Genomic DNA, 25,779 nt, shown 5'->3' on the forward strand with positions numbered 1-25,779 from the left:
GTTAAACCACCTCTTTGAAGGAAGGAGGGCAAAGCTTTAACAACACAGTACAGGAATACAGAAGACCCTTGGCTGTTTTATAGGGACATTTTATTCAGAAAACAGTCTATAAAAATATTTACAAGTATTTTGAATCTTTAAGTTGAAATAAAATGCTATTCCTATGTCCAAATCTAGATTTTCTTTCTTCTGCCAGTACGTTTTTCCCTCCTTTGGTCTTCTCACAGTGAAGGCATCTATCGAACACTGACCGGCTGCGCAAGTGATACTAAGCCCTGTGCCACAGCATGTGCACAGTGGGAGAGGTCTGCGCGTGCTGTCCCAGCAGAAACTTGACCGTTATGCAGGGAGATGGGCCCCCTGCTTCCCCCACCCTCCCGGAGGAGCAGGATTGCCCGGGGGGATCTTGCAGCCGGGTGAGCTGTGAGGTCAGGCCAGGCTGGCCTTGGGACCCCCCAGTGTGTCAAACTCGGCTTCCAAAACGTAACATCCGTTGTAACTGCAGCACCAAGGTACGGGCTTCCACTTCCCAACACCAGTGAGCCACAATGCTCTTACATGTGTAGGAGTCCTCCAAAATACAGGTCATGTTGAAGACACACACTAGAAGTACGAATTTAAAATAATACATGGTGCTTTTTGTTTAATATAAAGCAAGCAGTGCTTAATTCTAAACATAGTTCTGGTCAAAACCTCATTTTGAGTTCTCTGTGTGAGGCAAAAATACAAAGTCCAGCCCATTTTTGAGGGGGACGGTAAGGGCCCCGACTCGTAATGCCACGAACAGCGCTGGTGGCTGCCACAGGCAAAGCTTTCTGCAGCGCCCTGTCACCCACCCCGTGTCCCACGGCAGCTCTGCCACATGTGCTGGGAACCAGCTGCCCACTTCTCGTAGTCCCAGTCTGTAACCAAGCGAGTGATGCTGCGCACCATTACCTATGGATGCTGCCTGAAACAAACGTTCACTTGTAGCCGTCGCTGCGGTACACATCTAAACCATATTTGACCAGAACTGAGTGTTACCCATCCATCACCTTGAAAAGGGCCTTGAAATATTCTCTGGATGGTAATATAGACACTATTTACAAAAATGTAATCACCTCTGTCGTTTTTCTTTTGGTTTAGAGCCGAAACAGGTAATACAAAAGAAATATTTAATGTTTCCTGGAAGGACTGCTTTTAAATAACGGGCTCAAGGTTACAGAATGTGCTGCTAATGGCTAGCTGTGATGGAGCTTGCAATAAATTACCGAGAGTGCTCTGAATAACCACAGAAGTTTTAAACAGCGACTACTTCTGTGATTAGTTAACAGGTGTTTGAATTAAGTGCATCGCAGGCACAGACCACGCGTATCAGACCAACGCTCTGCCCTTGCAACTGCCTCCACACGTGACTCAGCAGCCCGAGAGCACGCAGCCGCACGGATCCTTTGTGTGCGGAGCCGGATGCAAGCCTCTGTGCGCGGGTACCACTGTGAGCCACGGAGACCAGCGAAACCGTCCTCTCGTAAGTGATGCCTTCCCCTTGGCAAGGAGGCGACTCCGCCAACGGAGCCAAAGCCCTGGAGGTGTGGCTAGGAACTGAGGGTGGAGTTATGCTGCTCCAGTTGCTTCCGGATTTGTGACTGGAACAGAAGAACCGTCCATTACTCTTTGCATGCACATGGGCGAGCATGACCAACCCAAACACTGGTATTTTTAAGGAAGAAATGCTTTCAAGCCTTTATATTGTCTTCTCATTGCTTCCTTCATGACCCAACACACAGAGTCTGTGCGATGCTCCACACTGTCTACCATCTACACAATGACATCCTTAAAGATGGAAGTAATTTCTTCTTCCTAACGAGTACGCGCCTTAAAAGTACATCCCGAAAATTCTGAAGTGGGTTTGCAGGCACATACTTTATGTGAAAACTACATACTCCAGCCTAGTTGGCCTGGAAGCCCGAACAAGCGCTCCCTCCTCGCGGATACTGGGAACTGCAGCACTTGGCTGCTACAGTACTGGGGGGTTTCTGACGGCAGTACCGAGGGTACTGCCACGTAACAGTGCACATCATCTTACCAGTTTCCATCGCAGTATTTTAATCCACTCGTCAGCTTCTATTCCAGTTTTTGCGCACAGGTAGTATGTCCTTAGTGGGAACACTAAACTGTAAGTAAACAATTAGAACTATTCCTTAAATTGCTAAACCAACTGGTAGCTGTTGCTAAAGCTGAACCCAGCTGGCCAGCACCAACAGCTGTTCAGATAGCGCAGGGCAGGGGCCGCGCTCCCATCCAGTCACCAGGAGGGCGGTTAGCCAGGAACAGCTTACAGTGGCTTACGGCCCGGGGAGGCGCTGCCCCAGGCCCATATGGGCAAAAGACCCACATTTGGGCACGGAAGCGTTTACTGTGTGACCCGCAGCAATGTCTGAAATGGGAACTGGACCGTACCTAAGTTCCATGGGTCTGGGCGATGATTATACATGCTTACAGAATTAGGAAAATAAATGCCTGTTACACATAGGCCTACGCCCTTCCTCCTTGCCAAGAAAAAAATCCTTTTGCCAGTGGTAGTTCAGCAAAGCCATGCAGGACTGACAGAGGCTGGCTCACAGAAACAGACTCGTGAGTTCGAGGAAGAGCAGGGTCGCAGCTGGCAAGGGCGCTTTCAGAAGTACCCAGTGGTTACATCTCAAACTTCCCTGGCTATTTCAACATTCCCAGCAAGGTGGAGAAAGCACAGCCACTTACCAGAAACAATTGACTCTTTCCTGGGAATAGTCAAATTGCACAGCTGAGCATTCAGTTAAGTCAAGTGCCCGAATCGGTTCTGTGGCCTTGAAAATAAAATGGTTTTAAAATGGGAACACATGAAAACAGAAGATAAGGATAGCTCGGTTCATCTTCAGTGCATCTACACCTTCACAGGCATACTAGCTTTTTCCAGGCATAGCTACAATAGCTGTAACACCATAAACCCAAACAAGCAAACGCAACATCACTGTGAACACGGAGTGAATTGAGCTAAACATAAAAAAACACAGGACAGTCAGTTCAGATCTAGACAAACAACAGAGATCTCTGCTGCAGGAAAATCTGAGCTAGATGCAGACTGCCATGGGTTTGGTGGATACATTATAATGTAACAGACATAGCAGCAGGTCTGGTATTACTTCCAGCTAAGGTTTACAGAGACAAGGGCATGGTTATAGGTCTTATCAGGCCTCGCCAGCTGTTGGAGATTTAATTAATTCCTAAGTGCTTTAAAAGGATGACACTGGGTAGGGAGAAGTGCAGAAGCAAAGCTGAAGGAGTGCCTGCAGTGGAAGTGATGAGTCTGGCTGCATGAACACCATGTACAGGTGTTCAGGCTCAGGTGCAGGGATGTAGACTGTGCATAACTGCAGCCCGTCTCTCTTCAGAGTTTCACTTTCCCTAGGTGTGAGAGCTCTTCTTTGGTTTGTTTCAGCCTCGTGCTGTTCAGCACCTCAGAGCAGGCAGCTGAAGCAGAAGAACAGCTCGCTCTCTGCCCAAACACCCCCAGATGTGCTTATGGTCCTTCATCAGGTGTATGGAGGTGTCTGTTGCTTTCTCACTTGTCCTTACATTTTTCTCTGGCTTGGTGGCTGTTACTCACACACCACATTAGAAGAAAGCCCTATGTGCTAGCGAGTGCTGTCCCAGGGCCAAGACCAAGTTGCTCACCTGTAGGTGTGCAACAACAGGAGTGCCAGGAGACACCGGAGCTGCTGCCCGGCAGGAGGCCACACTCCTGACAGACACCTTCTCGCCTGGTCAGTCACAAATGCTACTCAAACTTTTGGAGGGCTGCCCTTTGAAACGTTATCCTGGAAACTTAATTCACGTTGGCTTGAACTGAAATGAAAACTGATGGAGGGCCCCGTGAATACAGAACTGTTTATAAATGGTAATGTTTGGTGAGAGAGGGCAGTTGTGCATGCTGTTGTGTTACAATCTGTTAGGCCCTTGAAACAGGGCTTGGCAGAGGTGCGGAGGTAAACAGGTTGTCTGTGTTTATGAAGGAACCCATACCGAAGGTACTGTAAGGGTGGAGAAACTCTAGAGGTATTTCTTATTTTTAGTCAGTTTAAGATAGAAATGGAACAGCAACCTTAAGGACACACAAGTTGTTTCCAGATGCAGCAGGTTAATCTATGTCAGAGTGCTAGGAAGGAAGACATTTTTAAATGAATGGTTTTCTATGTATACTGTGCGACCACTTGAAATAAAAAGGATGAAGGCAAGGAATGCAAAGTATACTACTAGGATTTGCAGAAATATTTTAATAGCACCGCTGTCTGTTAGGTTGTGTGTCAAAGCTACCGATAAAAGCTGCGTTCTGCTGGTAGCTCAAAATCCACTGAATAAGGCCCAAAAAAGGCACTGTAAAGAACAGCTCTATCTAGTAGGCAAGACTGACAGAGCACAGTAAATGTTTTCCAGCTGTAAAACTTACTAAATTCCTCTTGTTGAAGGCATCAGCAAAGATGACTTTATCTGAAAGGTCTGACCCCTCTGACAGTATGGGAAGCTTTAGCTTGGGAGGCTGTGATACAGATGCGAGAAGCCAGAGATACGAGGAGGCTGCAGCTGCTTCTGTAAAGGTTTGAAGAGTAGAACTGGCGTTTGCTACTTACTGTCTGGTCTTTGAAATACTTAAGTTCATTCCTATGCAGTGTAAACCACCTTGTCTTCCAATTCTGAAAGATCAAGAACGGATGGTAATTGTCTTGTGAGAATTCAGTGTAACGCTTCTTAGGAAAGAAAAACCTTTAAAGGTGTTGGCTTGCTCTGGTTTAGTCGTGCTTTGTTGTTGTTCAAAACACAAAGTGTGCCTCTCTGCAGGGGAATGCAGGTGGAGCTATTTCAGCTCCGTGTTGTCACTGGCTTCTGTGGGTGACTGCAGAGTGGAAGCAAGGAGTAAGAGTTTTCCTTACCTTGACTATTTTGCCTTGTTTTGTCAAATATCCTTCTTTTGTACCAAGCTGTGAAGTAACAAGGAAAGGGATCGGGGTTAGAGACTGAGCTCTGCTTCTACTTCCCACATCCCCCTCTTTGCCCACATTCAGAAGATGGAAGAGCAGCCTGTTCTTGGGGAAACTTCCCACAGCCACCCACCCCATCTGCACTCCTGGGCTCCCCCCACAAGGCTGCATCTGCCACCGGCGTAAACGTGGACCTGCGCTGGCTCTAAAGGCAATCTCTTGGCCCGTGCCTCCCTCAGCAAGGTTCTGGCCTGCGTCTTCTCAACCAAACACAGCAAAATAGTTGGTTAGTTTATTTAGTAAAGTTAAGATGGTTGCCTCGGTACATGTTGTAACCAGAAGCACCTGGGGTTTAGCTGACAGTGGAATTATCCACAGAAATCGCTCTTGAAATGCACACAGCGGGGGGAAAGTGCTGTTTTACTTAGGCATTCTCTTCTCTCAAACAGCCACACGCTTGAAAGGAAAAACCTGTTACATTCAACGTGCTTATTGAAAAACTGTGTTCTGAACTGTTTCTCTGCCACCATGAGTGACGCTGGGACCTTGTGAATTCTCAGCTACTGAAACTCTGTGTAGGGACCTGTTTGTGAGACTGCAGACCTCTGAAAACCAAATTCTTGCCAAGTTAATGACCACTTGCTCTTGAAAAAATCTTGCCTTTTTATTGGTTGTATGCAGAAGTCAAATTGCTCTGGAGGTTAAAATGGACTCAGCCATGAAGGGTTCGTTGTGAGACACATCAGAAGTGGCTCTTTTATCAAATTCATTAACCTGTATTAATGTCACTCTTCCTCTTTTCCTCAAAAAATGTAGTATGTAATTAAAATACTTTGTTCTGAGCAGTACTGTTCTGGAGAAACCACCTGTCTCAGATATTAGTTACTAGGGATTTAAAGTCTCTAATTACTGTCCAAGTGAGTCACAGATGTCAGAGCAGGTGGCCCAAGAGGATATGAAGATGTTCTCTTGTATCTCACACCAGTAAGGCATAGCTTTTAACACAACATAGTTTTTTCCTGTGTTCAAAATTACTAGGGCTGAAAGGGTAGAGGCTGTTCTGTCGTATTGCTCTATTTTAAGTTTGTGTCAGAATACAACAAGCTGTCTTCCTGCTTTAAGACGAGGCGATTCTAAAATAATAAAATCCAAGTGTGAAAATGCCAAAACCACCTTCTGATTAATGTACCTATCAGGATATAGATACTCCTGTTAACTTGGTTGTACCACGCTTCAGTTGGGGGTTTCCTTTTCCAAATGCGTCCCTGCCTGTCTTGCATGTCTTTGAATGTTTTTTTCAAAAGGTCACTTTTTAACCAACTTAAAAAGTCAGAGATGCTCTTTCCTCCCTCCCAGTTAGGAAGGAGGTTGTACATTGCTAACGGGGCAAAATAATTCTAACAAACAAAGACGACTGCAAAATAGTAAGTAGTAATGAGTTTACGTCTGTGAGGACTACTATCTGTTTCCTGTCATCTAATCCTCATATTCACCAAGTGAGACAAAATGTGGTAAATCCTGTAGCTGTTACTTGGTTTTGCTATTCAGCGTATTGCTCGCCTCACCTGGGGGGGTGGGGGGAGAGACTTCCCACTGGCTGTAAAGGATGTTTGGCAAAACAAGCGCTCACTCTGCAACCTGACACAGGTATTGTTGCATACAGCCTGATGAGCCTTGTCAGAAAGATGTGAGACGTGTTGTGGGTTTGTGTGGTGTAGTTTTTTTGTTTTTTCTTCCTGATAATTCCTAATAATGTTACTACTAAGATGGCATTCTGAAAGGAAGATATGAAAACCTTTCATATATTCTTTGTTCGGATGGTCAGACTCACCTAGGTCAGCTGCAGACAGTTTTTTCCCAGTGACAGCATCGAAGGTCTCAGTGACAACGATTGTAAAAGGCTTTACTTGTCATGGGACTGTACTTAGCAAGTCTGTGTTTGTTTTGCCTTGGTCTGCAAAGACTTCCTGTATTTGCGAACCCATGAAGGCATGAATTACTGGTGTTACCCCACAGCTTGCCCCAGCCATCGTGCTAAACTCAGGCCAGGCAAAGCACCCCTCCCACTAGCACACAACTTACTGAGGGAGCATTTGGAACAAGATCGCTTTCTGTCCTTCCCGTCTGCATTGCCGTGTGTACTCGGACAGACTCATAAATGGAAGGTTCTTCCACCTTCCGTGGGTAGGGATGCTTCAACACAATTAAGGTTCCTGGAGCGAAAAAGCGCAGGAGTAAGTCACCTGGCAAGACAGTCTTAGAAAATAACTGGCAGTAGCTGCCTGTTTGTGGAACGGTTAACTTTACCTTTTCCTAAAATTAAAAAGGCACAAGAGCTAGTAACCTCTCCAAGACCTCTGCGACGCTCCCCGTAAGGGGTTTTCCTTGGAAGGGGGCAGGACTCAGGCCACACCCACGTGAGAAAACAATCAGATGCTGTAAATGACTCTCCCATACTGACGAAACTGGACAAGTATTTCTAACCTGCATCATCTGAATAGTTTAGGCTTTGTGAAGGGTATTTTCTACAGAAATCCACCTGTGCAAGCTACAAAGGTGCACTTACTGCTGGATTCACTTTCCCAGTCTCACTTCCTTGGCTCTGTCATGTTGCTTGGAGTCCTCAATACCTTAGGCACCTACACCTTGCCTACACCCCTTCCCTTGTCCCTGTGCAGTGGGAGTCCATTTGTTCTTACATCTCTGAAAACAAGAGTGAAAACCCTCTTCACTTCTTCTAAGCAGTAGGCAATTAAGCCCCTTCTGCAGTGCATGGTAAGTGGTGAAAAACCAAGGCAGCAACAGAACAGGACCGTCAGAGAACCCTCTAACGCAGGCATGTCCTGGCCTGCCTGAGCCTTCTTCCCAGTCAGGGAGCAACTAGGTAACACAGAACAAATTGAAACACAGACAGATTTCGTAGTTACAGCTGAAATGCTGACCTACATGTCATCCACGCTTTCACTGCATTCGTGAAGATGTGACTACAGACATTATCATACCTGTTTACATGCAGCTGTGAAAACTGTAAATACATGGTATCTTTTCAAAACCTCTAAACTTACTAGTGCTTGCAGGGAATCACTTGACACATCAAATTCCCTTCCTGCACAGGAGGCTGGCTGGGCGGGTAGGCAGGACGCCGGACTAGAAATGAGGTCGTAACAGTCACCCTGGTTTTGCCAACAACCTGCTCTTGCTGCGTAGATCACTTAATCTGCCAGAGCTTCGAGCACAGACTTCCTAACAGTAAGCCCACATTACCATCGCCTGTAACTGTTTTATCACAGCTCTTTCCAGTTAGTACCATTTTGATTGTAGCCATTTTTTGTCCTGCAAATAAGGTCATGTTTATTGCACGTTCTCTGCAAAAAGCTGCATTTTCATTAGTGAATTAATTACCCTATTCACAATAGTGAAGGACATCCTTAAAATAGTAGCAGCTACACCATCTAATCTCATTCTTTAAAATAATGTCACAGCATACCAAATGCTGCTCCATTTGCATTTTATGCTGATATTGTGAGCTCTTAAGTAAGAAGGGTGCTAGAACTGGCAAGAACCTGGACTTGACACCTACAGGTGACTGAGTAATTTAGAAGTGAAATAAATTTTAAAGTATATTTTGAAATTGGAAGGGCTACAAAGGGAAGTGGAAAAATTGTATTTGAAGTAACCAACTGAAATCTGTTCAAGGGTTGAAATCAGGCACAGGGGGTGTATGCAAATATGACATATTTAACTTGCAGTAGGTGAAAAGTCAAATTCAGTTTAATTCTCTCTGGCCTTGCAGAAAAATAATGCTTTATCATTTAAAATGAAATTGAGAGCACGCCCATTACCAGTCTACAGAAACTACTTTTAAACTGTTGCATAGAATCAGAGTACCATCACCTGCACACCATGGATAAAGAGCCCTGTTGCAGAACTGGGAGGACTAAATTAACATTTTATACAGTATTTGTTTTCTAGTAAGCTCTCCATGTTCTTTTTCCACAAAAGATACTTGTACAGAATCACCTGATAACTGTACAAAAGAACCAGTAAAAGCTGCACTGTAGCAAGATTCTTCTTGCATGTTTGAGTGATATCTATTTTTAAGGAAGAATGAAAATTGGTCCCATTGTTGGAACTGCTAACTTCAAGTGACTTTGGCTTTTTTGTCTGGGTAATGACTCAAAGTTTTTATACATTTTCAAAATAATTTAGGTAAAAAGTGATAAACAAAGCAAACGGGTAAGAATAACATGTTGACCTTGTCACTTTGAATAAATATCAAAATATGATAGTATATTGCTTTAACCTTGTTACTGAATAGATTCAGCTTGCCTGTTCAATAAACTATCCCACAGAATACAGTAGCCCCTATTTCCTCTTAATTACCATAGAATCATAGAATGGGTTGGGTTGGAAGGGACCTTAAAATTCCAACTAGTTCTAGTTCCAACCCTCCTGCCATGGGCAGGGACACCTTCCACTAGACCAGGTGGCTCAAAGCCCCATCCAGCCTGGCCTTGAACACTTCCAGGGAGAGGGCATCCACAGCTTCTCTGGGCAACCTGTGCCAGTGCTTCACCACCCTCATGGTGAAGAATTTCTTCCTAATATCTAGTCTAAATCTACCCTCTTTTAGTTTAGAGCCATTCCTCCTTGTCCTATCACTACACACCCTTGTGAAAAGTCCCTCTCCAGCTCTCTTGTAACCCCCTTCAGGTACTGGAAGGCTGCTATAAGGTCTCCCCAGAGCGTTCTCGTCTCCAGGCTGAACAACGCCAACTCTCTCAGCCTGTCCTCACAGGAGGGGTGCTCCATCCCTCTGATCATGTTTGTGGCCCTCCTCTGGACCCACTCCAACAGGGCCACACCTTTCCTGTGCTGAAGGCTCCAGAGCTGGACACATGGTGGGGTCTCACCAGTGCGGAGCAGAGGGGCAGAATCACCTCCCCTGACCTGCTGGGCACGCTTCTCTTGATGCAGCCAGGATATGGTTGGCCTTCTGGGCTGCAAGCGCACATTGCTGGGTCATGTTGAGCTCCTCGTCAACCAGCACCCATGAGTCCTCCTCAGGGCTGCTCTCAATCCATTCTCTGTCCAGCCTGCATTTGTGCTTGGGATTGCCCTGATCCATGTGCAGGACCTTGCACTTGGCCTTGTTGAACTTCATGAGTTTCACACAGGCCCACTTCCCAGTCCTGTCAGGGTCCCTCTGGATGGCATCCCTTCCCTCCAGTGTGTCAACCGCACCACACAGCTTGGTGTCAGTACAGTTAATTACCGGCAGTCCAGAAGGAAGTGTAAACATTACACTGCAGAAAAATAGATGCGAGTCCATGTAGCAATTTGGAGTGGCTAGCTCCAGTGAGACAAACTTAAACGAAGGGTAGTGAAAACCATTACATATTCTATTTCGTGGGTCTCTGTCTTGGAGACAAAAAAAGCTACCTTGCTTCACTCCTTCATTCCTGATCTCACGGTGTTTCTATAGAAAAGTGTTTATAAGTATAACAAGGACTAAGAAAAACTGATCCAACTACTTTCTACTAGTGCCTGAGCTGAAGGTCACTTGCTGCTTTTCAGTGAAAGGAAGCATGGCCTAAGCAATCAGGCTGTCGCTGGCCCTTCTGCCAACCTGCTCTGTAACCCTGTGCTGGGCTGGTCATTCTGCCATGCTGACACCTGGCTTAAAGTGGGCTCTGGAGAGCCCCTACCCTCTTTTTGGTACAAATCAGTTACTACCCAGCAGACCTTTGGCACCTGTATCTGAAGGAACACTGCCTGAGTGCCAACTCCCTCTTCCTCTCTACTGCTATCTGTGGTAAGGCAACGTGGAAGGTTTCTTAATCTGACGTTCAAATGGCTCTTCATATTCTGTAGCACATCCAACTTAAAGAGGTTTCACAGAGCCAGCAGAATCTGATTAGGGAGCTTTAAGGTGACAAGTGAGCCCATCATTCAGCAGTGTTGATTCTGTCTGCAGAGATCACGTAACATCCATGTCGTGATTATTAATGTCTGTAACACATGCAGTGAAGGAATGGGGAAATACAAGCTTTATATGTCATCTGAAATCTTTACAGCGTTAGGCCTGTGGGTGCATGTCTGATTTCACAGGAAAAATAGCTTACTAGCACAAAAGACACATGTAGGACCTCTGTGTTCGAACCACTCTTAAAAGCAACTTAAAAAGTGAATCCTTTGAAAGATGCAAGTGCCATATTGAGCGTACCATTGCATTTTTCTTGGGGGGGGGGGGGGGGAATTTGTAAAGCAACCCTTGAATTTAATGCTTGAGTTACAAGAGCACTGGTGCATATTTAGTGTGTGACATATTACAGTTATTGCATGTGCCATTATAATTTAACTGGTCTCTTGCATACGTAATTAGTACTGCTCTATGAGTTATTTGCATACACGTTCTGCACAGAGTACTGAGGCTTTTGGCACTAACTTGTACTGACACATCTTCAACTCTTACATTCAAAGCTTAACCTAAAACTGGTGTGGTCATGATAATGTGCATTTGTTTCTCCAGGGATTCTGGTCTGGTGGTGTTCAGCTTACTTGCAGGAATCAAGTTTAATCTTTCGACTCTTAATTCTGGCAGCACATTGGCTGCTAAAGAAACCTGTGCTTTTCTCTCTTTTCTTAAAAACAAGACAAATCACTGTGATGGCAGATGGCACCAGCAGGCTGATCCACTGTAGACAGAAAGGGAGAGGCAATACAGGCCACATTCCCTACAGGAAAGAGGAACATATCACTGTAGACTTCTTCCTTGGATGAAGAATAGTGGAGCTAAACAATTTCAAGTCCCTTTTCCATTTATTCTGATTGGGGGATTTCAGCTTCATAGATGAACATTTAGTTCCTCTCTAAACACCCTGCTTTGGTTTTGCCCTTTTTGAGAAGGTTCTGCTCCTCCCAGTACATGTGTATTTTGAAATGCTTCCTTCTCTGTCTGAGAAATCAAAAGTAGCTCATGTCCCTGGCTAGCGAAAACCCAGTAAGCTTACTTGTAGTTTGTCTTCAAAGTACTTGAAATAGTTTTTGAAGAGGGGCATCTTAGACACCTGAGGTTAATACAAACATGAATTTCTGAAGAGGAATACTTCAGCAGTAGATCTATTTGATAACACATCCGAAGCTCCTTTTGCTTAGATCCATGTGAAGCATGACCACAAACGTGTTCATACAAACATACAGCTCTCCTTACCTGTTTCGCTTCCAATTAAAGGCTGATTTGCAAAATGCATGACTAATTCCTTCAGGCTAGAAAATTCATTAAATCCAAATTTGAATGAAGTTCCTGTATGTTCAACATGGAAGTGTTTCACAGAATCTTTTCCCCTAAAACAAAACAGGAAAATTTGTCAAGGCATAAATGCCAAAGGCATTTGGCATGCACAACCCTTAAACAGCAGCTTCCACTGCAGGAAATCTGGCCCAGACCACGGGCTGACAATCATGGTCCTAGCAGTAATACTACTGCCATTGCTGTCCCTCACTAATACTCAGCGTATATGACACTCAGATTTATTACGAAAAATCTAACTGCTGCTTTACAGACACGAGATGATGAAAGCTTAGAAAGGCCAAGTAAGTTAAATTAACTCTTGTGGCAATCAGTAAAAGACTCACAAATGAAGTTTCCAGCCTTCTGTCTAAGCAGGATGATACCCCTTCACTTACTCGGCTTTAGTCTTGATGGTGTACCTACATTACTCAGTGTATGTCTTATTTTCCAGGTAACATTTGAATCTCATTGAAAATGTCTTCTGTTTCTCTTTCAAAAACAGGCTGCCTCATTTTTGCACCCAAACCATGATTTAATAACCTAACTTTAGATACCTAAAGCTTTAAAAATTGTCTGCTTTGTCTCTACACTCAGACAAACGGTTCCTCTATGGCGCGCACTGTCAACCATGAACCGGGGCCCTTTGTCTGTCAGGGAAGTAACAGTACTTGTTTATGAAAACTGATGGTATTTAGAGAAGTGTGCAAGTCCTCACTTCCTGGACAGGCAATTACTTTGTCTTCAGAAGAAAGTGAAGCACTTAGTGCAAGTATTTCTCCTGTGAAAAAGTTACTTCTGTTAATGTCACTAGCACCCAACTTAGTCCAGAGAAAACATTGTCTCAGGAAAAATGTATGTAGCAAATACATTGAAAATATGGTAAAGAAAGGGATTTATAGTGTCTTTTCCATTGCTTATTGCCACTTCCACAGGAGATTATAATTTCAAACAGGTATTTAAACAAATATTTATCTTTGAACAGTACTCCTGACATTGTAGACCATGCCTCTCCTGACCTCCCACATGTTTTGTGCTACACTCAGCTGAGACACAAAGAGTGCAAGCCAAGTGCAGGTGCCCTACAACAGCAAATAGCTGCTGTAACTCCACTGCAATGACAGGGTTTTCATCTTTTCATTTATTTCACAAGAAATACAATGTTGCAAGGAGAGCAACTTCTACTCTATTTCCTAGTTCCTTTTTAAAGTTGGCTAATTTAGCTGGGGGAGGGGATCTCTCTTCTTACAGCTGTCAATAAAAATCTCAAGGGATGTCTAAGCATTGTTTCCTTTTAAAACAAACTATAATAATGACTGAAGTTCCTTGTGAGGCAGAGGCAGAAAGTAACGTAAAAGCTACAGAAGACATTTTAGGACAGAAAGAAAATGACAGCTAGCATTGCTAAAGCTATCCTTTCTACAAAAATGTGTCAGAACAAAACTGAATCACTTCTTCTAAAATTAAGTTTTAATATTAGTCAAAAAATGGAAAGAAAAACTTAAGAGCTAAACAAACGGTAGAAAATGTTACAACATTTTAAAATCAAAATCAGTATTTCAAGGGAGCTCTACCACCAAAAAACTAAAGTAACAGAACAAAAGACCAAACTCCAGACTGGGATATTCAGTTCATATGGTAATGCAGTAAGTAACTCTTGTTCCTACATGGAATGCTGAACAAGAGATTGATATTGGCCTGAAGCAGACTTTTCTAGGTCTTCTAAGGCTAGAATTTGTTAAAGCAGCAAATTTATTTTCATTAACGAACACTTTAGCTTTTGTTTCTTACTCAAAGAACACTACTTAAATTTCATTTTATTACAGTAAGCTGTTTCCTGAGTGCCCTTTAACAGTAGCTTCAAGATATGTAGTTTAAAAAAAAAAAATTGGCTGAGGTAGATACCTCAAATGTTTAGATTTTAAAGTCAAAAAACATTAACCGGCAAGATAATGATTCATTTAAAATTACTTTCTTTTGAGGAAAGCTATTACTTATAAATGCTACTATTCTTTTTCCCTAAGACTTACACCCAGTTCAGTCATTGCTACTCTCAATACTCATTTTGTAATGTCATCTTCAGATGTCTCAGGCTCCCGCCCAAGCTCCTTGTATAAATGGCTGTCTACAGCGGTAATAATTTCAGCAGTGTATGTACAGGCATACTTGCTCCTGGGTTTTCTGTTGGAGATGAGTGAAGCAATTCATATTTGCCTTTTATACCTCTGGGGAACAGGATATGTGCAATTTGTACTTTCCTCCATTTCCAAGTGACTACACTTCCAAATTGTAACAGCTCCTGGCACTGAACACGAAGTAAGTCACAATTTCAAGGGCATATGCTATGTTCCTGTCTATTAGAGTTGTGAATAACTAGCATCATTATACTGATCAAAGTGAATTTAGCTTAAAAAGTTACTGTGATTCAGCTGAGCTGTGGTCACTAATTGTTCAGAGTCTCAGTCTGAGGCAGAAATGAGTTTGAATGCACTTGCTTAAAATTTCACTGTAGTGGCTTAATGTATCATACAGCTGCCAAAGGCTAAGAACATATTTCGGGTTAGACACCTCCACTCAGCTGACCTGCAGGGACTGCCTTGCGTGTCTAATGCATACGTCTTTTATATTGTCTCTCTAAAATACTGTGGCTTCTCTACTTCTTGGGACATTCTTCAAATGTGATTCAGTAGTGAAGTACCCCAGCCAGGCTACCTGTGCTGTTTATTGGCTGTGTCCTGAACTGATGTCAATTGCTGTAATTCTGGTGACTTCAAGGGCCTGACGTCTATCACTTGCAAGACATTGTTCAAATCAGTCATGTGTTACTGCCTAAGACTGAGACTTAGCCCAGAACAAAGGAGTAAAACCATCCAGTCAAGCACTGGATCGTCTCCTCAGAGATGACGGTTCCTATACAGAGATCAAGAAACTGCTGAAGTTATCGCCTATTAACTGGTGTATTTTCTACTATTCTCATCATAATTTCCTACTCCCAGCAGCTGTTTCTTAAACTCCTGTAACTGCTATACAGACTTTTATCATGCAGACTGAAATTTACAGCCAATTCATGGAATGATGTTTTTTACCAATTAAATTAATTCGTAGTTTGGAAAAATGAGAGCGATTTTCAAATCCAATCTGAATTTTTTTTTTCTTCTAACAAAATGTCATTGAGCAGGGTTACACCATTAGGGATATGTATATTCAAATAGTTCAAGCCCTAGGAAAAAATCTGCAGGTCATCTCAATGCACGAGACATGCAAACAAACATAGGAGTAAATGACGATTTTAAAACTGCTAGCTGCGCAGCATTAGATCAATTCACTTCTGCCATACCATACCTTACAGAGAGGGAGTACAAATCTTCCCTTTCATTACTCTTCCTCAAGAGATAGCTTCCATCCTGCCCGTTGGAAAGCAGCAGCGCTTCTGCTGCATGTCGGGTAAGATTATCATGATACCACCTGGGAAGACACAACGGGTCAAAGCATCATTCACTCAGCTCTTAAATGACAGCTTCTGCTGTGTTATGGAGCCAAGTTAGCAAACGAAAATGGACTGCAACTAACGCCGCTACAATTTTTATTTGCCATCCTTCTTACTGGCAGATGCAGGTTGCACAGAACTGCACCCCTTTCAGCAGCCTCCTTTTGACAAGCTCAGAAAATTATTATATTTTAAACTACAAAGTTGCATACAAACAGCTGACAGTTTGCTGAATCTAAAAAACGCTGCAAATTCTACTTGCACGAGCAACAAATTACCCAGGTGTGTGCTGCTAAGGTGAAAGCAATTTTGGGGGGTATGCAGGATCCTGTGTCTATTTTCAGAATCTATACTTCCTGACATATCTACACGCTTTGGTACACTTCCTCTTTTGGGGCAAACAGGCAACATTTAAACTCCTCCCAAACTCTATTTCCCCCAACTCAGTTCATCTGCACTGCTACATTCTGAACCTAAACACATTTGCCTAAGCTTAAAATTTTCATTTGAAGCATAACTCTTGTGGAAGAGGGAAGACAGGAAGGGAGAAAGGTTAAGTGACAGAATTTGAAGTGAAAATTTAAGAAATCTTGCCATTGTTGCCACTCAGCTATACATGGTCTGAGCAATGCAGGAAAAGATCTAAACCCCTGCTTCATTTAACTTCAGTTAAAAGTAATTTTTAAAAACTAAGAAAAGTGTGGCCAGCAGGCTGAGGAAGGTTCTCCTCCCCCTCTGTTCTGCTCTAGTGAGGCCACATCTGGAATACTGTGTCCAATTCTGGGCTCCCCACTTCAAGAAAGATGAGGAGCTACTGGAAAGAGTCCAGTGGAGGGCTATGAAGATGATGAGGGGACTGAAGCATCTCTCCTATGAGGAAAGGCTGAAGGAATTGGGCTTGTTTAGCCTGAGAAGAGAAGGCTGAGAGGGGACCTTAGAAATGCTTATAAATATCTGAAGGGTGGGTGTCAGGAGGATGGGGCCAGACTCTTTTCAGTGGTGCCCAGCGACAGGACAAGGGGCAATGGGCACAAACTGAAGCACAGGAAGTTCCGTCTGAACATGAGGAAAAACTTCTTCCCTCTGAGGGTGATGGAGCACTGGAACAGGCTGCCCAGGGAGGTGGTGGAGTCTCCTTCTCCGGAGATATTCAAAAGCCACTTGGACACGGTCCTGTGCACCCTGCTCTAGGTGACCCTGCTTTTGCAGGGGGGTTGGACTAAATGATCCACAGAGGTCCCTTCTAACCCTTACCATTCTGTGATTCTAATTTCATTCATTTTTTTAATTAAAAAAATTTCACAAGGAATCCACAGGGAAGTTCATAGAAGATCACGAGACTTTGTTTACAACTTTGCATCCAGAAGGATTCACAATAGAAACACCTGATTTCTTTCAATAGAAAAGGATCTCATCAGAAACGACTGGACACTAAAAAGGGCCGCAGCTATAAAAGGTTGGAGTGCTAATCCTGTAAGAGATGATGTTGCTGGTATTAACAATAGTTATATACAAACACCAGAACCTCTGGTGCAGAAGGAGGAGGGGATACTGTACCCAGGGCACAGCTCTGCAGTGCGCAAGCTTCTCCCCTTGTCTGTGTGCAGAGTGGTGCTGAGTCTCCTTCCCCTTCCTTTAAACTGTGTGTGCCTGTAATATTGGGTTCAAAGTCTATTTCTGTTTCAGTCAGAGAAATACAGTTTGACTGAAAGCAGAAGCGTGATCACAGCAGTTTCTGGCATTTGTATAGACGTAATTGTATACTCTTTCTCCTTATCTGTTCACCACAAGTTGCCACTAAACTTGGCATCTCACACAGTTTTAACTCTGAATTTAGATGGCTGCCTGTTTGAAAGGCCAGCTGGCTGATAAATTACTTTGAGAGACTCCAGACCGTTAACCCTGTGGAAGACAAGATCCATGTGAAAATCAATACAGGCAGGGTATTACTGCTTTGGCTCTAGAACGTGCTCTGTGGACCATCCACACAGCAGAATAATATAATGAATATTTAAAGATCAAAGTGTCATCCTGTGGAACACCTGTTAGGCAAAATTCGCTTTGGGATTAACTGCCCAAGTAAGCAACAGTCAAAGGTCAGATCTGTCCTGATGTGATGAGGATGGTATCAGCATGCATGCTTGGCAGGACCTACAGCTGAGAAGGTAACACTGTGTTTGGGGTGGAACTCCATAACGCTCTCTCTCTCACTTCTGTGCAAAAGAAACGTACATTGAGAAAATCTGTTAAGTAGTCATTTTCATAAGGGAGGCGTATTCAGTTTGAGGTTGCTCATAAGTGCGCTCTTACCTTATTTCCAAAAGGCCTTTTACTAGGATTTTAAAATAGAAGTCACATAAGTTTTAAAAATGTTGTGTTTAAATCTGCTCTCCCTTTACACATAAAAGGCCAGTGACTAATGAAACTTTACTACTATGCAAAAAAACCAAACCAACCAAAACCCAACAACAAAACCCCACCCACTTATTTGGGAAAATAATGTTATTTTAAAATGCAGTTTTAAATTTTTGTTGAGAAGTTTGCACTGGTCTTCTTGCCTAAATATGCTGCCTCAGAGAAAAATCCCTCAAATGTTACCGTGTTGTTCTTGCTCAGCTTAAAAAGTAGAAATGGATGTGAGACAATAATACAAGATCTTAGTGCCAAAGTGACGGTATTATACATAGACTTTGGGGTTTTTTTCTCCTCCTGACTGTTACAGATGGTTCAATCAGTAAAAACTGTCAGGTTACTTGGATATTCCGCTGTGAATATGGTCACTCAAAATTTGTTCCAATTGCATGAACACAGGTAAAATTTTAAAAAGCTGTGGAAAATTTAGCATCTGCACACAGACAACCAGGAAGATGAATAAATAAACACCTGTGCAAATAGTCTGCCCTCCCCATCAAGCCTGCCTGATGACACAAATACAAGTAAACGGGACTAAAAAGAAACCCAAACAGCCCTGTGGTTAGATGTTAATAGATGCACTTCAGCTGAATTTAAGTATTTGTCAGAGGGGAATCCTTCTACTTATCTTGTTTAGAAAAAATCTTTTAAGCAGTTCTTTGAAATTTGTGGGTAAATCAAGGTGGGAGACATAGCTCATTCAGCAAGACGCTGTAAAGGGCAGTGACCCTTAGCTTAAGTTTTGGTTGTCTTCTGAGTGATAACTGGGGGAGGAAACTGTTGATAGAAAACATAATACTATACTTACCTTCTTGCCTTGTTAAAACAAGAAATTAAGGCTTTACAAACACCCATCTGTTTGAAGCCGCTAGCAAGTCCTTCAAAAAGCTGAGTTGTCTTAACTCTTTCATTTTGAACCATGGTGCATACCTTGCATATTGGGCTGTTTCTGAAAGTCCTTCCAAATGTCATGGTTATTTGACCCAAGTTAGAGTCTTGTATTTACTACAAAAAAACCCAGAAATATGCCCTGTACTTTGATACTTGTCAGACTGAAAATCACCTGTAGTGTAGAAATTGCATGGGGTTCCTGATTCAGATTTCCCTCAAGAAACACATGAAGAAAGATAGAGGACAGTCCTCCCCTGCTTCAGAGCCACTTCTGCTGGGTGCCCTTGGCCTTGCACACCCTCCTGTCTCAAATGCATGCACACTTCTGGGACGTTTTTCTAATTATTTCATTTCTTCTACCAAAAAATCCTGCATGCTCCCCTTTTTTGGGTTCCTCATCACTGATTTGACTAGTGATCTCAGTTTCAGAGTCTGTAATTGCTGTAATTTATCCATTCTTGTTACTTTAACTTTGTCCTAAATCACATCGAATCTCGTTATCCCATAGTGTAAGCATATTTGTGTTGTCAGTGCACGCTGTTAGAGGACCATGCTAATCTTCCTGCTGTTTGGAGTAGAAGAGTCTGCTGGGCCCATGAAAGCACGTCTTGAGATAGGCGCACAGCCCTAGTGAGATTACCTTTGTTTCTTTTTGGAAAATACAGCATTTTCAGAAATCAGCCTGTTCTTTAGATCAGATTGCACTGGTGACAGCATAGGCAGGGCTTTTCTGACCTTGCTAAGAGAAGGAGGAGAAAGAAATGAGGCACAAAAGTGCCCCAGAGAACTGAAACTTATCAGAGCACACAGCCTTGCCCTAAGGATCTGCCCACCTAGTCACCAGTGGGGTTCCCCCGTGGTGTAAGCCGGTGGCTGCCACAGTACAAGCCATGTCTATGCTGGCCGTACCACTGCAGCTATGCTAACTATCACAACTCCAGAACAGGGCACACTCGCGTTACGGTTTCTTCTCTCATGAAGATCTCTGTGTAGTTAATGTAGTGACTAGACCTCCCTACACAGTGGTGATGAGTATGTTACAGCAATGTTTGGGGTGGGAAACTCCCTCTTCAGGTAACAGCAGCATCCTCAAAATGTTAATTTGTTCTTTTCTTTAACAACCCAAGATATTTCAAAAGAAAATGTTACTGAAACTTTGTTTCTGTGTCCCCTGCAGATCAGAGTGCCCTTGGGTATGGTATCTGTCACTTCTGATAATGCTTTTGACAAAAAAACATACGGATATTTTCCAAAACATTTCTGCCTGTGTAAACAGGGGCTGGTGAACAAACCTGTAGCTGGCACCAGGTGGATTACTTTTTAACAATACCAGAATACACAAGGAACACCTACACTCATCCATGGTTAACCCAAGGATGAATGTTGAGTGACTTGGAGAACTCTCTTCTCAGCCATTTCTACGTGCAAACAGTGTAACACCCAGTAGAAACTTGCTTTTCTTCCTCGTAAAAATTTAAGATAGCTAGCGCCAGAAGAGAGCACAGCTAGAAGTTCTGACTGCCGTTTGGTTTTAGTGTCTGGAGTGATAATATCAGACAAAAGCAGCAGGCAGAGGTCACGCTTATTTTTTGTGTCCTTGTTGGACTGAGAAAATAGTTATCGCCTGCATAGATTTAGAAACTGTGAGCATGTTTGGCTTGGTCAGGCAATTCGAAGTTCCTTCTCTAGAGCAGGAAGAAGATTCTTAGTATTCAGCTGTGCGATCTGTCTGCTCCCTTCCCAGAAGCTTCCTCCCCCACCACAGAAAGTGCAGTAGTGCTTGTGCTCCTCAGTGAGTGACCGTCCCTGTGGAAAGCACCTCGGCTGCCTGAGCTGCAGGAGCCAAGCAGAAACACGGCAAATCTAATTCATCTCTCATTCATCTCTGAAAAGGAACAAAGATCCACATTAGAGTGGAGACAGTCCAGGCAGGCTCTCAGTAGGACTTCATTCCGATATTATTCAAAGCAGTTATTTACCCTGGGCTGTTATGGGGAGGGGGTTTGTGGTGGTAGATGTTGGCAAGTTTTGCACTTTTTTTTAATTAAAAAAAATCTTTTATCCCAATGAGCTGAATTTTCTTACACTTTGAAACTATACGCTAGCCTCAAAGACACATTCCCATTCTTAGATAAAAGGAGTAGTACGCTATACTGCTTGTTGGAGTGAGCAGGACAGCACTGATTTATCTCCTTTGGATGGATGCAATGCTCTTCACGTGCCTGTACTCCAAAAATGACTTTACAAAACAGCCTCACTAGTCCTCTGTTCTCTGCATACTGGATTTCAGTAACTTCCAGATCATATCTGTCAAGTTTGGTTTTGGGTTTGTTTTTTGTTTTTTTTTTTTACTTTTTTCCTAATATCAAACCCTAGAAGCATTACCTATCATCAGAAAGTCGCAAATGGCTCTCTGCTCCTCATGTCAGTATACGCAAAGTTTTGGCAACGTTTTTAATGGTGCACTAGTTGACAGAGCTCTAGATAACCTACAAAAGGGTGTCAATCCTAAAACAGAAGTTATAGGTGGCACACAACCAAAACTGGGATTTATTAGACATCCTTGCTATGTGTCACACTGAAACAATCATACACCTATGTAAAGCACTTAGTTGGAATACAAGGGTGCCATTTCATAGGAGAAATAATTTAAAAATAGAAATATGAGGAAATAACATCAGTGTATCCAGCCTTAAAGTTCACATCTACTAACTGTAGGCTTTCACTAGTTCAGCTTCTGTTTTTCACTTCCATTTTCTCTCCCCCTTCTCTTAACTGCCTTTGTTCTGATTTTCACCCATTTCTTTTGCCCCCTGTCTAACCATTGTAATTTTGCCCAAGTCTACGTTAGAGATGGAGAAAAAAAATTCTTATGACCATTTGCCCTATTCCATACAAGTTCCTCAATTTCCCAATTTTATCATCATCTGCTCTAGGCCTGTGGCCAAGTTCTGTTACTAAAACTAAGTGCGAAGTGTATTGTTCAGTCTTACAAATACTATCTGTCATGGCATTGTCAAACCTGGAGCTGGAGGAACATAAAAGCTGTGCTGCCAGGGATGACAAAGAACGCTTGGACTGCAAAAAGAAAAAGGCTACAAAAAACTTGTTTCCTCTTGCCCCGTTCCTTCCACCGCCAAAAGACAAACAGTGTCGCCTAAACTATGCTATGCTGGGACGGAAGCTGTGTTACCAGACCAGCCAGTAGTTACTCGGATGACGAGATATTCCACATTCTCATCTCTTGCGCAAATAACATGAACTGCAATGTGGAATTCCCCAAACTCGCGTTATACGTGATCAGCTACGGGAGTTTCACACTGCACTGCGCAGGCTGTCCTTTTATCAGTAACAGCAATAAATGTGACCGGACAAAGGGTTAACTCCAGGAAGAGCCAGAGAGACCTTCAGAGAAGAATCACGTTGTCAGTTTCCTTTTCCTTTAAACCAACATGCTTATGTCTCTCTTCACAACCTTCAGTGCACCCTTTTAAGTATTTCAGTAGTTTTAGGGAAGAAGTTAATGAATGAGGTAACATGTTCTTAACATGTTCTGATTTTTATCTTCCTTTTCATTAGGGATTAGTTCCACCTATAAACACCTTAACAATGAAGCTGACGGTAATCTGAATTTTCACTTTGAACTCTTGATTGTTTGACCACCCAAACTCTCCAAATAAATGTAAGCCACCATCTTCCCTCTGACTGAATGAAATAGTTTTAAAAAAAAAGAAAATACGCCAAATCCATCACTCCTGGTTTCTTTTGTTGTGATGTAAAAGGTCAGAAAGTCCATCTTTACAAATACTGAGGCTCGGGGGGGGGGGGGGGGGGGGATCTAATCTGATAAACAGCTGTAGATATATCTAGATCTTTCAGCGATTGTCGCCAATGATAACTGGGATTGTTAAATCTTATTTCTTGACCTTTTTTTTGTGACAGATGGGATACCTCTAGAGCAGGGGTAAAACAAAGATGGGTTTTATATATTTTTTTTTTCTCCCTCCCTCCTGCCTGGTTCTCACCAGCTCAAATATTCTCACTGTAATTACAGAAGCATTAATCTAGAACAGCCCAGCAAATACCAGGTCAGCCAAACCTATCACAGAGTCAGATAGGTTTTACACATTACACCCGTCACCATCATTGGCAACTTTCCACTTTGATGACCAGATGACCTGGTAAACTATGAGGTTATCCCAGTATCCAACCACCTTTCTCTTATAAGTAAAAAAAAAAAGTCCTTCCCATTTCACACTTCTTCTAATCTTCTCAAGCTTCTTTGATTTTTTTTTTGCAGAGTAAAGCAGAAGCTCTAAAATAACCTGCTTCAAATTCCGCCTCTCCCCCTGCCCCGAGGTATGTGAGTGTCAAACTTGCTCCTCATCTGAATGACCCTTGTCTCTGTTGGTCTTTACTATGGCAATGACATATATTCCTCACCAGAATTGGGTCTCAGTTGTGCTAGATACTATGTCGGCTGCAAGGGGAACTCAGCACTGTGACACAGAGCCAGGAACTAAGTTTAGGGTAAAAAAAAAAAACCCTTGTGGTGGCTTAGAATTTAATCTTATGGTGACACACCTACTTCTCACAGCTGAAAAAGTATTTACATTAAGAGACCTTTTAGATTATGCTACCAGAATGCTTGGTATGCGAGGACTTAATTTTTCTCTCTAGCAAAAAGAAGACAAAAAAAAAAAAAAGGTGGCTTTAGTACTAGCTGGAAAAAGGGGCTTTGTTTAATGGTTTGCAGGGAATCTTTGCTTGGCATTGCTTATTTCACCTTCAGTGCCCTGAAGGAGATGCTTAGTATTTTGTGGTAGGATTAAAAGTTTGGCTTTTCCATTGACGTGGAAATAAAATAAAGAAGCTATAGCTTTAAAAATGCGTATTTGTAGTTTTCCCTTCTGTCTGGTACCTCATCAGGCTGCAGTCCTACAACATCATCTATGAGGACAAACTCCTTGCCAACCAGCAAGGCTGTTTACAAGAAGAGGTTACTGGCATAAATCAACTCAGGCCATACAGTCTAAATGAACAGAAGTCTGGTAATTAGGAATCACGCTTCCCACAGCAGCTGCAACTCTTTTTTTCTTTCTGTAGATACTTTTTTAGGATAAGCATAATCTTACAGATGTAAAGGAAAAGTATATAATGGCCACTGGGTACCACTGTAAAGTGACTTCATTTCATACTTCTTAGATGCTTCAGCAACAGGCATTTCAATACCAGTTTCTTCTAAACATGGGGAAATAACAGCAGTGTGGAGATAGTAATTCCAAGTCTGTTGCACTCCAATTTCTTCACTAAGTGAATGAATCACAAAAATAAATGATGAGTTCTTCCTTATCCATAAGTACTTGGGGAAGCAGAGGGCCTTCACTTTTTTCATCTATTCTTTGTGAATCCAGAGGTGACACCAGAGCCTTTTTGCTTTGTCAGTATCTTCACTGGCCTGTCTTCTCCTTTGTCTCCCCTTTGCTTTGCTGTCACCAATCCTCCCGTCCCTACCCTCGCTGCGCCCACCCGTACAGCTCCTCCAGCCCACGTTTCTTCTCACCCACGGCAATGCTGCCAGCGAGAAAACAACCCAAGCTTTCCTCCTGTAAAACGCAAAACTAACTGGCAGACAAAATGGGTGAGCCACACCGGACAAGGGAGCAAGGCCTGTTGCAACCTTCGGCCTTCCTGTCTGCTCCTCGGGTTTTGCTTCTGAGGGTGATGTCCTCGTAACGGCTGCGAACCATCCGCTGCTCTTGTGCCCGAGGCGCCCCGGGGAAGCCTGCTGCCTCCCAGGGCGCAGCAAGCAGCTGCCACCATGGCAGCCAGATGGCCACCCTCCGGGCCAGGGCCCAGGCCAGGCTGAGAGGTGGCCGAGGCGACAGGACGGGCAGCTCTGAGGGCAAGCTCTGGGGCCAGAGCTCCCTTGAGATGCAGGGATGCGAGGCGCACAGCCCGGGCTCTTCCAAATGGAGGAGGTGTCAGCGTCGCAGAGCTGCTCTGGGGGCAGCAGCAGCCCCCTAACTCTCCACTGTATTTGAGACGCCTGCCCGCGCTCTAGTTTTTTGAACTATTATTTGTTTCTCCCACTCACCTGCGGCCCGCCAGCATCCTCCGTACGCGGGAGCCTGCCGGCCTCTGACACCCGCCACAGCGGTGAGGCGCCGGGCTTCCCTGAGGGGCTGCCCACCACACGCGGAGCCCCTCGGCGGGCTCGTTACAATAACCCCCCGCTGGCCTTCTTCCTCACCTCCTCACCAAACGCAGCAGCGAGAACCAGCAGCTCCCACCCCGTTCAGCTCCCGTGGGGCGACCCGGGCCCGCCCGAGGGCTGCCACTTCGCGCGGGACCCCCCGCGCCCCGCCGTCGCCCCCGGGGCCGGGCGGGGGCCGCCATTTCGCGCGGGGTCCGGCCGCTTACCCCAGCGCCTCCAGCTCCTCGCCCAGCGGCGCGGCGGGACGCGGCTCCCGGCGCTGGGTCATCGTCCCGCCGCCGCCCTCCACTCTCCGCCCCGCCGGGGGACGCCGGCTGCCGCGGCCGGCTCGGCGGGCCGCTGAGGAAGTGGGCGGCCGGGGGCGGTGGCGGGGCGGCACCGCCTCACCTCACCTCAGCTCGGCTCGGCTCGCCTCCCGGGGCGGGCGCGTCCCGCCTCGCCGCCGCCGAGCGCCCCGGCGGGGGGAGAACGGCCGGGGCGAGGGAGC

General features: G+C 44.1%; 1 protein-coding gene across 3 annotated transcripts; it reads right to left on the reverse strand.

Annotated features, from left to right (window-relative positions):
• Positions 1–73: 73 nt before the first annotated feature.
• On the reverse strand, positions 74–25,647 carry DAPP1 (dual adaptor of phosphotyrosine and 3-phosphoinositides 1). Of its 3 annotated transcripts, XM_075421456.1 has the most exons (9): positions 25,499–25,647; positions 15,628–15,750; positions 12,208–12,341; positions 7,077–7,207; positions 4,947–4,994; positions 4,647–4,709; positions 2,740–2,825; positions 2,066–2,153; positions 74–1,625 (listed from the first exon to the last, which is right to left on the reverse strand). In XM_075421456.1, the coding sequence occupies exons 1-9, from the start codon at positions 25,558–25,560 to the stop codon at positions 1,575–1,577; spliced, it is 786 nt and encodes a 261-aa protein (XP_075277571.1). In that variant the 5' UTR covers positions 25,561–25,647; the 3' UTR covers positions 74–1,574. The 3 variants fall into 3 exon arrangements, with proteins under 3 accessions (XP_075277571.1, XP_075277572.1, XP_075277573.1); XM_075421457.1 differs by lacking the exon at positions 4,647–4,709; XM_075421458.1 differs by lacking the exons at positions 74–1,625; positions 2,066–2,153 and having other exon boundaries at positions 4,466–4,709.
• Between the last annotated feature and the right edge of the window lie 132 nt (positions 25,648–25,779).

This window comes from Opisthocomus hoazin, chromosome 5 (genome assembly GCF_030867145.1).
Source record: "Opisthocomus hoazin isolate bOpiHoa1 chromosome 5, bOpiHoa1.hap1, whole genome shotgun sequence".
In the NCBI taxonomy this organism is placed as follows: domain Eukaryota; kingdom Metazoa; phylum Chordata; class Aves; order Opisthocomiformes; family Opisthocomidae; genus Opisthocomus; species Opisthocomus hoazin.

What these genes read in the sequence shown, in the direction of transcription:
- DAPP1 (XM_075421456.1), bottom strand. Translation starts at nt 25,560, where the DNA reads ATGACCCAGCGCCGGGAGCCGCGTCCCGCCGCGCCGCTGGGCGAGGAG. An exon ending in TTGTACTCCCTCTCTGTAAG is followed by an intron (nt 12,342 to 15,627) that starts GTATGGTATGGC and finishes GTTTTGTTTTAG; the next exon opens with GGGAAAAGATTCTGTGAAAC. An exon ending in GAAAGAGTCAATTGTTTCTG is followed by an intron (nt 2,154 to 2,739) that starts GTAAGTGGCTGT and finishes GTTTACTTACAG; the next exon opens with TTTAGTGTTCCCACTAAGGA.